At 48.3% G+C, this 14,201-nt stretch overlaps 1 protein-coding gene across 2 annotated transcripts in view; it reads left to right on the top strand.

The window, feature by feature from the left end:
- MAPK4 (mitogen-activated protein kinase 4) overlaps window positions 1-14,201 on the top strand; it is a 176,289-nt gene that overhangs the window by 101,365 nt on the left and 60,723 nt on the right. For both annotated transcript variants that reach the window (XM_033177713.1, XM_033177714.1), the window contains exon 2: window positions 5,001-6,409. In XM_033177713.1, the coding sequence (XP_033033604.1) occupies window positions 5,864-6,409 (546 nt within the window). In that variant the 5' untranslated portion in view covers window positions 5,001-5,863. The remainder of the gene's footprint in view (window positions 1-5,000; window positions 6,410-14,201) is intronic.

Genomic DNA, 14,201 nt, shown 5'->3' with positions numbered 1-14,201 from the left:
GTCCCTGTGCCACAGGCTCCAGCGTGGCTGAGGTTCACAGTTAAAGGTCAAGAACATGATGGAAGGTGGGGGTGTGGTTGTTTAAAATCAAGGGTTTTTTACTCCACTTTTAATATTATTTCAACATTCTATTTCTGGGTTTCTCTTTCCATAGAATGGGGTTACTGTGGCCTCCATACTGGGTTGAACACAGGCTGAAAAGGTGGCTTGCCTCTTGCTTTGAGACATACCACAAGGTGTGCCTACCTCACATTTTTCCCTCACTGGGCCTGAAAACTCACACTGAGCCTAGATGGTTTGTGGTAAGTCACTCGCTGGGGCTGAGATCATATTATGGCGATTAGAGCGTGAGCGCTGGACTCGGACCAACCTGAGTTGGCATCCCAGATTCTTCACCTGCCAGAGGGTGACTGGGAAAATCACTTCCCTCTTGGAGCTCCCTGGAAAATGATATCAACCTCACAGGGATGTTGTGAGACCCAACTGAAATAATCAAGTGAAGCCACTGGCCTCTGGTAAACCCTCAGGACATGCAGTTCCACCATCTTCATCATGTCCTCTTTGCCATCTCTCCGGAAGGCTTCTGTTAAAATGCAAGTGGGGTTGCGGAGTGAGGCACATCAGCCATACCACAGAATTGCAGAACTAGAAGGGACCTTTAGGGCAGATTAGGTAGCTTTTGGAAAGAATTTGCAAATGAGCTGAACCAAGCCTCACCTCCTAGGGTAGCTCCCCAGGAGGCCAGCCAGGCCTGGGATCGTGTCACCATGAGGGGCAACAGGAAGACTGAGTCCAAGAGGAAGGAGACAGTGCAGTGCAGGAGGAGCCGGAAAGGGGTTGGGTCCCAGCACACTTCAGGGCCTGCTTGTGAATGAGCTAGAGGATGTTCCCGTGGAGTCTAGAGCAGAGGTCCACGAACTGCAGCCCACAAGCCTAATCTGGCCCAGCACCTAGTTTTGTAAATAAAGTTTTATTGAAATGCAGCCATGCTCCTTTGTTCAGGTATTGTCTGTGGCTGCTTTTTTGCTATAAAGGCAGAATTAAGTTGTGTTGAGTGGTTTCAACGGAGGCTGTATGTCCTACAGACATGAAAATATTTCTTCTCTGGCTCCTTATAGAAAAAGTTTGCCCATCCCTGGTCTAGAGGACTCCATTCACATAGACCACAGTGACTCATTAGGATCACGAGCCTTGGAGTCAGACAGACTGCCATGTGAAGGTGCCACCTAGAAGCACGCAGTGCGTAGCCTGCTCAGCTGTAAACAGCGGCTCCACAGGTGAAGGGCTTCCTGTAAGTTTCAGAGTGTTCGGGAGAGGGGAAGAAAGCAGCGTCTGTGAAATGTCAGCACTTTGCTGGGGAGATAGTTCCTGTGGAAAGTCGACAGCATGAGGTTTGGGAGGATCTGAGCAGACAGGGAGGTGAGTCTAAATTTAGACTTTCCAAAGCCGATGTGTACACCAGAGCCCCAGGAATCCCAGAAAGGGACAGTTGGCACACGCCATCTTGTCTCTGGTTTGCCTCCACACGTTAAAAGGCTGGATGAGTGAGAGAATAATTAATTGGCCTCAAATAAGCTGTTGCCTGAGAGTCAGTGAGAAAGCAGTGAGAGCTGAAACTCCATTGTTCAGAGTCCTGAGGGTAGAAATTTCTATTCCTGTGTTTTATTACAATGTCCAGCCATGGAATCATGGGGACCTTCACTGCCCTTGCGAGAGTTCCGTGCATTCCTCTTGCTGGGTGTCATTCAAGCACGACTGAATGAGTGGCCTTTCCATCGCAGATGGTGAATGCCACCTCCCTGGTTTTGAAATCACACCTGTGGTTCGGAGCAGTTCTGAACCACCACCTTTGAACTGAGGATGGTTGGGCTTTGCCCTGAGAAGCTGCACCACACCAAGAGCTGCCACGACCACTCCCCTGCCCAGGTGGACACATCCAGATGCTAGTCTGCTCCTCCCCATGGCTGATGGGCCCCCACCTCTCAGCATATCATGCAAGCAATGGACCACTAACCTGAGACTTCTTAGGTGGTGGATGCCTTGTAATCAGCCCACCTAGTGAGAAAGGCAAAGTGTTTACAATGCAAATTACAGAGGAACTGGGGAAAGAAACAGAAAATGAAGAGGCTTGAGAAGAGAGGCATAATAATAAACTCAAATGGGAACAGAGAAATGGTCAGACAAGAGGCTGCCTGATTAGAGGACTGAAACTCTGGAGAGGCAGCATCTAAGCAGAAGATGTTACTAAGAGGATTGAAGTTCAGAAATATTAGTTGGTCTGAGTGCTTAGGGCTTGTTGTGAGATGCGCCCTTTGAACAATTTCCGTGGCAAGTATCACAAGGGACAGTGACCCCTAGGAAGTGTAGGCATCACCACTTTGTAGACATAATGAATGGCACTCAGCTCCTTCTAGTCCACGGATATTTTCTATGCCCTACTATGTGCCCTGTAAGCTACTTGTGAAGCTTACAGTCTAGTTGGGAGATGGACATGTACAAAAAGGTAAATAACAGCCCAGGCTAATATATGGTAAATGCCAAACACAGCATACACACGAGTGCCACAGGAGTTTAGAAAAGGGAGATATGTCATTGAGAACCGGGATGGATGCTTTAGGAAAAAAGTGAGACTTTGGATTCTGAATGATAGGATTTCAACAAATGGGGGTGGTGGGGAAGCAGGAGAATATTTCAGGAACTGGGAAGGTATAAGCAAAGAAGCCAGGCAGGAAAGAGTCTATTTAGTGGCCCACAAGAAAGGTGGAGTGGCTGGAACCGAGGCTTTCCACCTTGACATGGTACTTGCCCCCTAAAGCTGACAGCATGTTGGGAAGACCACTGAAAAAGAGACACACACGGGGGAGGGAAAGAGTTTTAAAAAATAAACAAAGCACCTCTTAATTATTCGCAGATTATCTGCACTGCAGCTGATCTCAAGCAAATCTTGCATTCAGCTTGCTTGTGATGTCATCCCCTCTCTGCTTAGGTGCTCATTCCTCTCTCTGTTTACAACCCAGCAGGAGCTGGAAAGGGAAGAAGGCTTAAGCATGTCTCTTCCTAAAAAAGATAATAATATGCGATTGCCTCTTTTTGCTGTGCCCTTGGGAGCCAGAACAGGCTTGTGGGGAGAAAGAGAAGCTTCAATGTAATTGCCATTACGTGACTTGGGCAGCAGGAGTCGAGGAGTGAGACAATGGGGAGCTGCAGAGGCTCTTTGATTCCCCTGAGTTAGGTGTCCAGGTGGACTTCACTAGCACAGGCCATAGAATCTGGTTCACTGGGTGCTCCCAGCACTGTCTCTTAGTGGCTGGGCATCCTCAAACAGAGTGAATGGTATTCATTTATCCATTCATCAGATGGATATTGACCCTATCTATACTGAAAGCACTAAGCTGGTGCTCTCCAAGCCTTGGTGTCCTCACCTGTAAAGTGAGAACTGGAATCAGAATTGATGTTTCTCCGTGGAAGTGCTGTTGGCATTTGGGGGTGGAGGGGTGGATGTCAGTGGACATGCTCTGGGCATTTGGGCATGGAGGTGGGGATGCTCAGTAGAATGGTTAGCAAATCCGGCCCTGCCCATTAAATACCAGTAGTGACTCCCAGTCAAATAAGGTGAGGAGGGCAGTACCATCTCCAGATAACGACCACGGGCCTTGTTTGCTTAGATTGCTTCCCAATCTGAAATTCTGTAAGTCTATGGTTGTTTTGTTCCTAGACCCAGTAAAAACATGCAGAATAGAATTACCGAAGATCTGACAAATTATCAGAATCTTGAATACATCGTATTCAAATATAAGGGAATGTTTAACTAAACAGCAACAATAGGTAACATCTGTTGAGCAATTACTATGTTCTAGACCCTTGGCAAATTTCTTTCATTAGAAGTCTTTACAGGGGATCTGATTGTTTACTATTTCAGATCATCTGTGTCCCCTAATTTGCCCCCTTAATTTCAGAGCATTGAGTTGACTACTGTTTTTGCTTCATTTATCTTTGCAGAGTTGTGCAGACTTCAGATAGGAAAGTGTCTCTACAGAAGGCCCTGCGATATGATGAGAATAAAGCAGCAGTCTGCCAGTTTCATGCCTTTGTGTTGGATACAGTGTTCTTTCTTTGTGTGTCTGTGGTCTTTATGAACTTAGAAAACCTGCCAGTCTCTTAGACGCTATGATATTACCTTACTTCAGAGATCTGAATTTACATTTCTAGTTTTGCAGGGTTTTTTCTCCCCACTTAGCTCCTATACCTGTAATTTGAGTCAACAGCCACCAGAGGGCAGGGACAGTGACGTTTAGATTTGACCCATTGCTTTGAGGAGCAAGGTCACCATTGTCAAAAAGAATACAGCTCACCATGCCAGTCTTGATGTAGCACTGGGAACTCTGCACCCTGGTTTCTGGGCAAAGAGAGTCCTTTTATTACGGGTGGCAACATTATTTCCCTGTAATTTGGTACATGGGCTTCTTCAACTTACGTGGAAAGCAAGAGATACAAATGTCATTAAATCTCAGTCCCTGTGAAAGCCTCTTAAAATGTTCAAAGACATTTGTAAAAGAAGGAAGAAAAGGAACCCAAGTGCAAAACAAGGGTATCGATCCTTTGTTTTCTGTCTGCAACTCGTTACTTTCTACTCTCACCCTTCCTAACTAGGGCTGATGTGTGTGTTTGGAAAGCATAAAACAAATTAACTTTGCAAAGGTCAGAAGGGATACTTCTCCCCCGTAATTTGCACATGTTAACCTTGGGGGAGCCGGCACTGACATAAGAGGCACAACATCTGATGGTCTTATCAAATCAATCCATCTTCTCTCTCTTCCAGGGGAGTGCTATGCACAGCAGGAGGGTGTCTGGGCAGTGCAAAGCCCGGAATCCCCTGAGCAAGCAGTGTTTCAGCTGGCTGGACAGATCAAATAACACTTGGGCTGGTTAACAAAAGACGCAAGTGGGAAGGTGTTGGAAGCTGGAGTATGGAAATTTACCCAATGTTATCTCTTTGACAGGGAAGCAGACTTGGTCTGAAAGATGCCACATTCCTGCAGCCTCTCTGGGTGCAGTGGAATACAGTCTTAGGCAAGGTGGCGTGGATGAGCTGGCGAAAGAGGATGCTGCCCATATCCAAAGGCTCCAGAGGATACCGGCCTGGCAGCTGAGCTCCCCTGCATTTGGAACCTTGGGCGTAACTTGGTGTAGAGCTCATGAAAGGTGCTTGGGTTTCTCCAGCTTTTTTCACCAGTGCTTACCAGACCGGCTCAGGTTTTGGAATCTAAGGTGAGCTGGTAGAAACGGGAGAGGTAGAAAGAAGCCCCTGGATGCCTCCAGAATTCATTGATGGGATCCCTGCATACTGCTTGGAACACAGAGAGAGGCTGTGACATAGCTGAGCTTTGGAGCATCTTGAGTAAAGGAGTTCAGCTCAGCAAACAACTCTTGCATTTCAGCTTGTAACAAAGTATTCAAAGGGGAGAGTTTCTGCATCTTTTACTTTGCAGTCCACTATGGTAGAAAACTTGACATTCCATAGATAATGATACTCGGTTTTCTTTACAAGATGCCAGATTTAAAAAGAAATATGAGCCATTCTAAGCTTTAAGGCGTGTTCAGGAAACACAGGAATTAGTGGACAGACCTCCCAATGCAGGTTAAGGCAACAGCCTGAGCCCCCAACTAGTGCAGCTCAGCGAGCGTGGCCATATGCCATTCTCGTCTCCAGAGAGCTGGTGGCAGTGACCTCACCGGGAGAAAACGCATCCCTCAGCCGTGGGACTTGACAGAATGAAGTGTGCGAGGGAGGCCACTAGCCGAGACTTGGCCTTTCCTGACTGCCCCTGTGTTACCTGGGCAGCTCCAGATCACTGAGCCCACAATGGCTGAGAAGGGTGACTGCATCGCCAGTGTCTACGGGTATGACCTCGGTGGGCGCTTTGTTGATTTCCAACCCCTGGGCTTCGGTGTCAATGGTTTGGTGCTGTCGGCCATGGACAGCCGGGCCTGCCGGAAGGTCGCGGTGAAGAAGATTGCCCTGAGCGATGCCCGCAGCATGAAGCATGCACTCCGAGAGATCAAGATCATTCGGCGTCTGGACCACGACAACATCGTCAAAGTGTACGAGGTGCTCGGGCCCAAGGGCACTGACCTGCAGGGTGAGCTGCTGAAGTTCAGCGTGGCCTACATCGTCCAGGAGTACATGGAGACTGATCTGGCACGCCTGCTGGAGCAGGGCACGCTGGCGGAAGAGCATGCCAAGCTGTTCATGTACCAGCTGCTCCGCGGGCTCAAGTACATCCACTCCGCCAACGTGCTGCACAGGGACCTGAAGCCCGCCAACATCTTCATCAGCACAGAGGACCTCGTGCTCAAGATTGGGGATTTCGGGTTGGCAAGGATTGTTGATCAGCATTACTCCCACAAGGTATGTCTGGCTGGAATGGCGGATATGGGTGGTCCACAGAATCCCCAAGAATACTTACAGCACTCCCAAGCTATTCCTAGCTCCACGATAGTCAGAGGACTACAGTTAGCAATTAGGGGAGGTTGGAGGGTGCTAGGAAGATCATTAGCCTGAAAAGTTGTTGGAGGCATGGAGAGAGATCTGGTTCTTGGTCTTGGCTCTGCCGTGTGGCTTTGATCACTCTAAGCTGTGCCAGCAGAAGCTGGACTAGATGATCTCTAAAATTTCTTCCAGATCTAAATTCTATGGCTTGAAAACTATGTGGTTGGTGAATTTGCCTCTAGCATCCTCTTATCCCTACTGTCCACTTAGCCATCCCATGTCCTTCCTGTGTGCTGAGGACACCCCCTGAGGCTTCCCACCCTGTGAGCCTCATGCTCTGGTTGGTCTCATCTCCCTCATCCCATCCAAGCTGACCCACTCAGTGTCCATTTCTCTCAGTCAGTGGACAGCAGGCACAAATGATTGATCTGATGAGCTAATTCTCCACTGTACCTTATCTAGCTAATGACTCAGTTCTCCCGGGTCCCATGATACTCTTGCCTCTCAGTGTGATGCGAAAGCCATGGCTGGCAGACTGTACTATTGAGATCCCCCGTGGGGGGTGCTAAATACTCTACCAACTGCAGGGATCAGAGCTGACCTGGCCACTCTGCTGGAGACAAATGTCACACTGAGTTGTTCTCAAAGGCCCAGACCTCCTCTTACCTGATCCACTCCTCTCTTCAGAAGCTGGGAGTCCTCTGACATTCCCTTCCTTCCCCTGCCCCAGGTTCCTGCCACTTTAGGGGTGCCTCGGAGCCCCTCAGCATGAGCATGTTGCCATGTACTCTGCAACAGAGCTGGGGGCTGAGTGTGGCTTCCAGCCTCCTGCCCAAATCTTGATGCTACAAAAAATGTTATTAGAATGAAACATCTCCTTGGGAGTAGGTGTACAGTAGTCTATTATCATCCAAGGGGCTGGGGTGGGTCATGAAAGGGGAGGGTGGCTTTGACCTTGAAGGTGCTTTGACTGTCTCCCTGAGCCCCATTCCTCTGCCCTCCCTTAGCACCCCACATAGAAGGGCACTGATCTGCCTGCTACAGCTGCAGTGGAGGGCGTCACAAGGCGCAGGGAGCAGGGCCCCCCATCTTACCCTCCCTGGCTGGAACTTGGACTCCAGCCCAGATTTCAGACCCCAAATCAGCCTAGCTGGCTCTGGCTCCTTGGTGCCACAAATTACTTAGCGACCTTAACCATGAGCCTGTCCTCTGCCCCGCTCCTGCAGCCAAGCCATCTGTCAAAACTGACAGCCAACTCTGTAGGAAGGAATGTCCATGAGGTGGGGCCGGGGGAGGCAGGGAAAAACAGTGCCCTTGTATCTCTTTCTGATACCCTGAACTGCTTCTTCCTTCTCTTTCTTCTAAGGAGCAATGACTCCAAACCACCAAACCAAAGGTTTTAATCCAAATCTGTTCTTACTTGGTAAAAGATCTAGAAAATCCACAAGACTCTTATATGTGGGATGCACAGAAACTACCTTGTGAATTGGAATAAACCAGTACATTTGAGCATCATGTGATGAAAGGACCTGATTAAGTGAGTTGCGACAAGGAAAGAGCTTAAGACAGCACATAGTAGGCCTTTAGGAAGGTCCAGGAAGATGGTTTATAGTGGCATAAACTGGCTATCATAATAATTCTTTGGGGGTGACATGGTGTGAGCAAAAGACCCTTTAGGAGGAGTCACAGGTCCAGGTTCCTTCTAACAGTGTTAACTTGGACACTTACCCCTGGGACCCTCAGTTTCCCCTCTTTGACAGCGATAATAATTGTGTCCTATCTGCTCCTCTGGCTTATGGTTAAGAATCAAAATGGTCCATGAATGTAAAATTCCTTGGAAAACAGTCAGGACTGCATCCATTCATTTAATGGGTGTTTGCTGAGCCAACATCAAACCCAAGCTCAGTGCTGGGAGCTGGAGAGACCGAGGCTCACACGGTCCCCCAGCGAACCTGAGGGCTGGGCTCAGTGTTATCCTGTCACTTGGGACTGGAAGCCACTTCCCTGGTTGAGACTTCCATTTTCTCAGTGCAGAGGAATTTCGATGTTCTGGCTTGCTCTTATCGGGTTCTCTTTAATTTTAAATTCGCTGTGGGAGGTTAAAGAAATCACTGGAGGCAGTTACGAGCCCAGTAGGCACTCACATCATCCCTGCGCCCCCGTGTTTGGCAGACACCACCCACCCCCACCCCACCTCCTCCCTCATACACTTTCTGCTTTTAGCTTTCTGCCTTCTCTTCCCCCAGTGATGATGAAAGGCTTATATTTGGTGCTTTTATTTATCCAATGTGCATTTAAATCAGTTCTCATTTAATCCCCATAATGCTGTGAAACACTTAGAGCAAATGGTTCATTTTAAAACAGAGAAAAACGGCTTTCTCAAGCTTACACAGCTGATGTGGCCAAAGGACACAGGGACTGAGGCTTCCTCCTCTCCTGGTGGAGGGTCTCTGTGAGCGCCGTCTCCTTCATGAAATCTTTCCAGATTCTGGGTTGGAATTAATCATTCCTTCCTCTGAATTCCCATGGCACTTTCCCCATGCCATCACGGGTATCTTCTAACATTGATCACTCTGCTCTGTCCTAGGAGTATTTGAGTCTGTCTCTTTGTACTCTCCCAAGCCAAGAGTCCCCTGGCCTCTTGAAAGCTGTCTCTCCTTCTTCGTGGTCCCCCTCCACGGATTCTGATCACTGTGCCTAAGACATGGCCCTCAATCGATTTTGTTGACTGTATCGAACAGATGGAAGAATAGTCATCTACTAGCACATTGCAGAAAGGGAGCTATTGGGTTCCTTGATTCTGTGTGGTTGGAAGGGTTGACTCTCAGAAAAAGAGCACATACTTCTTCCAGACAGTAGGTTGGTTGTGGTCAGACGTGTACATCTTCTGCATGCATCTGCTGTTTCCAGTGTGTTTGGCGGATGCTGTCTACACACAAACTTCTCAAACCTTAATCGCTTCTAAAGTTTTATGAATCTCCACTCCCTTTGAAGAAGACCATGCTCACCTGGGCTACAGCAAGTGCCTTTGTGTGGGTCACAAAAAAATGCCCCTTTTCCCTGGCTGAGAGAGCCCAGGGCCAGTGATAGGGTTAGTGATCCAACTGGAGCCTTGTTTGGAAAAACTCTCAGAACATTTTTCCTCTGCTCTCACACCACAACAATATACCCAGAAGACTTCCGTGACCTCAAAACATGTGGGGATTTCTCCCCACCAGCAAGCTAGCAATCAGTTCTTCAGTGGACAGCAGCTGGATGTCCCCCAATTCAATTCCGACACTATTTACCTGGAGATAGTGTCAGATCCCACAGGTTGAGGGACACAAGACTGCCCCCTCCTTCCCACCAGTCATATTAATAAGTCTGCTCCTCCAGAATGTCTGATGGACTGGCTTCAAGTTGCAGTTCCCATGGTCCCCTCTTTGAGTTTAATTAATTCGCTAGAGGAGCTCACAGAACTCAGGGAAACACCTATTTACATTTACTGTAAGGGTTAGGGTTAGGTCCATGTAACACTTACTTACATTTATTATGAAGGACATTTTCAAGGATACAAGTAAACAGCCAGGTGAAAAGATACATAGGGCATAGTCCAGAAGGGTCCTGAGCGCAGAAGCATGTGTCCCAGGGAAGTGGGGGCGCACCACCCTCCTGGCACATGGATGAATTCTTATTCATCCACCCAGCAGTACACAGCAGCCTGGTCCACATGCCTCCCATCTTTCTCATGGGTGGACAGTATGTCTCATTTGCTTCCACATCGCCTCCTCTAGTGCAGGGCCTGACACCGAGCACGTGTCCATTAGGTTCATTTAGTGAAGGAGATACCAAAGAAAACAGCCTTCTCTTCTCTAATGAGCAACTGGCCACGTCGGGGTTTCAAGTTGCAGTCAGGACAGATGCTGCGTGTGCCCCGCTACTGCACCACCCCTGGGGACCTTGGTCTTTGCAAGGTCTAGGGGGCATGTAGAGGCCCCTGCAGCCCACACTTGGGGAGATGGCGTGGGTGGCAATGGAGGGTGTTCCCTTTCAACAGGGGCAGTCTGGAAAACACTGTCCTCTGTGTTATTCTCGCTCACCTTGCCAACTGCATGACCTTGGGCAAGTCCTTTTGCTCATGTAGTTTATCACTAGAATAGATGTGTAAAAAGACCTCACACCCATGTTGTCCATCCCTAGCCTTTCACAGATGACAAAACTGGAAGGGAAGGAGCCTCACTCAAGGTCACACAATGAGTGGCTGAGCCTGGGTTTTGACTCCATGTCTGCTGTTTTCTCAGAGCTTAACTTCCCTATTGTCTTTTCTGCCAAATTGGGAGAGTCAGGCCATTCTGCTTATTTCATGGGATTCCTGTTAGAGTCAAATGAAAAAGCGTGGCTGTCAAAGTGCGTTCAGATGTACGCAGGGCTAAATCACTGACCAAACTTTGCCCAAAGAGATGCCACGGCAATGCCAGGCAGACATCAGACATCAGTTTCCCCTTCACTGGGATACGGACCCCACTCCTGACCCACTGGCCTTGGGGCGAGTCGTCCGATCCCACCTGAGGGTGGCTTCTCAGCCCGTGGTCCTGTGACAAGCCCTTTCTACTGCCTCTTCTGCAAGCCCGTTAATGAGTTCTTCGTTGTTTGTGTTGAGAAGAGGCAGTTGAAGGATTGGAGCGTGCTTTCCTCTGAATTTATCCTATTAGGAAGTAGACGATCTCAAAAGAGAAAAAAAAATATCATTAAGACTTCACTGAGCACTTTGTCAGGCCTAAGAAAGGTCAGGAACCACCTCAGGAGTGTGCGGAGGTCCTGAGGAGCGCGATGACAGCCTGAATCACAATGAGTGCGTCGCTCCAGGAAGGGCCACCTCTCCTCCTATCATAGAGTCCTTGCTGGGGCTGCCGGGGGCACCACCCACTACCCTTGCTTGTAGCATTTATTTTACCCTGAGCTCACTAAACCTGCTCATCTCCACTACAACATTCAAGAACGGTCAAACTCCTGATCCAGTAACCTTCTATGACTAGCGTGCGTCACGGCATTTACAGTAAAACTAGCCCTCTATGGCTCACACCTCTGACTGTCAAAGGCACACATAGAGGCCCCATTACTGGGTCTATCGTTCTTGCAGCAGCACTTCTAAAATTAGGTGGGTATGGTATAATACAAGTTACTTTAATTCTAACCCCAGCAGAATTTATAGCATATCAGTTCCTCATTCTCTCTCTCTAAGGGATAATCATAACAAGTTCTATTTGCCTCTGACAGACTGACCTAAAATCACTCATTGCCTATTCTTTCATAAGCCACATGGCGCTTGTCTTTTATATATCTGCCTTTCAAATGGGCAGTAAGCAGGAAACACCCAAGAAAGAAAGGAAGAGGAAGGGGCCCATAAGAATTTGGGGAAAGGCTCTCATGTTTTGATGGATCATTCAAGCAAGTCTGTTTCCTGCAGGGCTGGCCTGCCTCTGAGTCTTTCTACTTCATAGCCCTCTGTCTCTTTCTTCATTCATGATCAGAATGCTTCTGTGCTTTGCCTCCATATTTCATTAGGATGACTTAAAAATTAACTAGCGGGCCGGTGTGGTGGCTCACGCCTGTCATCCCAGCACTCTGGGAAGCCGAGGCAGGTGGATCACTTGAGATTAGGAGTTTGAGACCAGCCTGGCCAACATGGTGAAACCCTGTCTCTACTAAAAATATAAAAATTAGCCAGGCATGGTGGCGTGTGCCTGTAGTTCCAGCTACTCAGGAGGCTGAGGCAAGAGAATCACTTGAACCTGGGAGGTGGAGGTTGCAGTGAGCCAAGATTGCACCACTGCACTCCAGTCTGGGCAACACAGTGAGAATCCATCTCAAAAAAAAAAAAAATTCAACTAGCATAGTGATTCTCAAAGTGAGGTCCCAGACTAGCAGCCTCAGCTTCACCTAGGAACTCATTAGAAATACAGATTCCCAGGTTCCATCTCAGACCTACTCAAACAACAGCCCTGAGGGTGAGGCCCAGCAATCTGTGTTTTCACAAGCCTCCAAGGGATTCTGATGCTCCTGAACTTTTAAGAACCATTGACCCAAAGAAATGGTATCGCTTATCTCAGGACAGAAAACTGATGCTCCTGATGTGTTTGCTGATGCTTGGAGCTGTGGCTCTCAAACTTCAGCACAATGAAGGAGACTAAGAATGCCTCCCAGAGAACACAGGTGTGTCTGAAGCAGGTGCCTTCACTAGAAGGGCCGCTAACGGTGGGAATCTCAGGCACTGTGACAGGGAGTCATGTGGATTGTTTTAAGCAGGATGATTTTGGAGGGCCTCACTCATATCACCTTGGAAACTGCCTGCTCCCCCATGGCACAAGTTTACTGAAAAGCTACACACACCAGGGACCTAAACCTATCGGAGGACTGTTTCTGTTTAGGTTTGATTTTTAACAATTAGGTGATACAAACAATAATTTTGGAAAACATAAGCTTTTCATTCTGGTGTGAACTACTTCACCAGATGTTATTTAAAAGCGAAAACACTTTTTCACAGTTCAGCAAGATTGAATGTCTGATTGAGGGCTCAGCAAATTACTGCAGTTTGTTAAGTTTGTGGTTCAATTTGAGGTCCCAAAGGAGGAAAGGAGGAAAAGAGGTACATGATGTCGAACACTGCAGCCAGCTTCCAGTGGCTTTGCATGGGAGCTCTGGTTGGTGGGGTTTACATGGGTTTAATCATGCTGAGGCCAGATGCGGTGGCTCATGCCTGTAGTCCCAGAGCTTTGGGAGGCCAAGGCAGGAGGACTGCTTAAGGCAAGGAGTTTGAGACCAGCCTGGGCAACAGCGAGACCCCATGTCTACAACAAATAAGAAAAAATTAGCCAGGTGTAGTGGTGCACACCCATAGTCCCAGCCACTCAGGAGGCTGAGACAGGAGGATCACTTGAGCCCAAGAGTTCAAGGCTGCAGTGAGCTATGATTGTACCACTGCACTTCAGCCTGGGCCACAGAGTGAGACCCTGACTCAAAAAAAAAAAAAAAAAAAAAAAAATCATGTTGATCAACTTCATTTCCTCCCTCTCCTGGGCACTCTGTCTTCCTTTGATGGCTTCTTAGGCCGAGATAAACTCCCCGTCTGCCTGAGAAAACACACAGAAAGCTCTCCTAAAGCACAAATTCTCTCCAAGCCGAAACGAGGAGAAATGTTCAATCTGTGACTGAAATGGGGTCTCTGCCGGTGATCAAGAGAGTGCCCTTTTGGTATCTGTGCGCTTATATTCTGGTCTCCACAGTGCAGATGGTGACCCGCAGGGTACAGGGAGTGGGGAAGGACTTTCCCAGTACCCCAGAGTAGGAATGGGGTCCACAGGGCTGGTGCTGGGAGCAGAACCCAGCCATCCGCGGAGGCCGGATTTCATGGGAAAATGAGCTTGTGGATGGGCACTTTCTGAGGGCTCAGCTAGCAGGAAAGGTCGCTTTCTTCTGAAGCCACTAAGCATGTTATTCCAAATCAGTGGAGCTGAAAAGATTTATTTAAAAGGCTACGAAATATCCCTTTTTTAAAGGGAAAAATGTGATCAAGGGGATTAGAACGGAGGCTGTACTTGAGAGTCAGGTGTCACTGAACACCCAGGCAGACTTGGAAAGCTCATTGTGTTGGCGTTCAGTGCCTCCTTGTCCCCTTCCCATGACAGAAGAGGACCCCGGGAAGAGGCTCTTCCTTCTGTCCCTGGGCCTCCAG

Source organism: Trachypithecus francoisi, unplaced genomic scaffold (assembly GCF_009764315.1).
Source record: "Trachypithecus francoisi isolate TF-2019V2 unplaced genomic scaffold, Tfra_2.0 Lachesis_group19, whole genome shotgun sequence".
In the NCBI taxonomy this organism is placed as follows: domain Eukaryota; kingdom Metazoa; phylum Chordata; class Mammalia; order Primates; family Cercopithecidae; genus Trachypithecus; species Trachypithecus francoisi.
The sequence above is the reverse complement of the archived record's forward strand: the minus strand, read 5'-3'. Positions and strand labels throughout refer to the sequence as shown.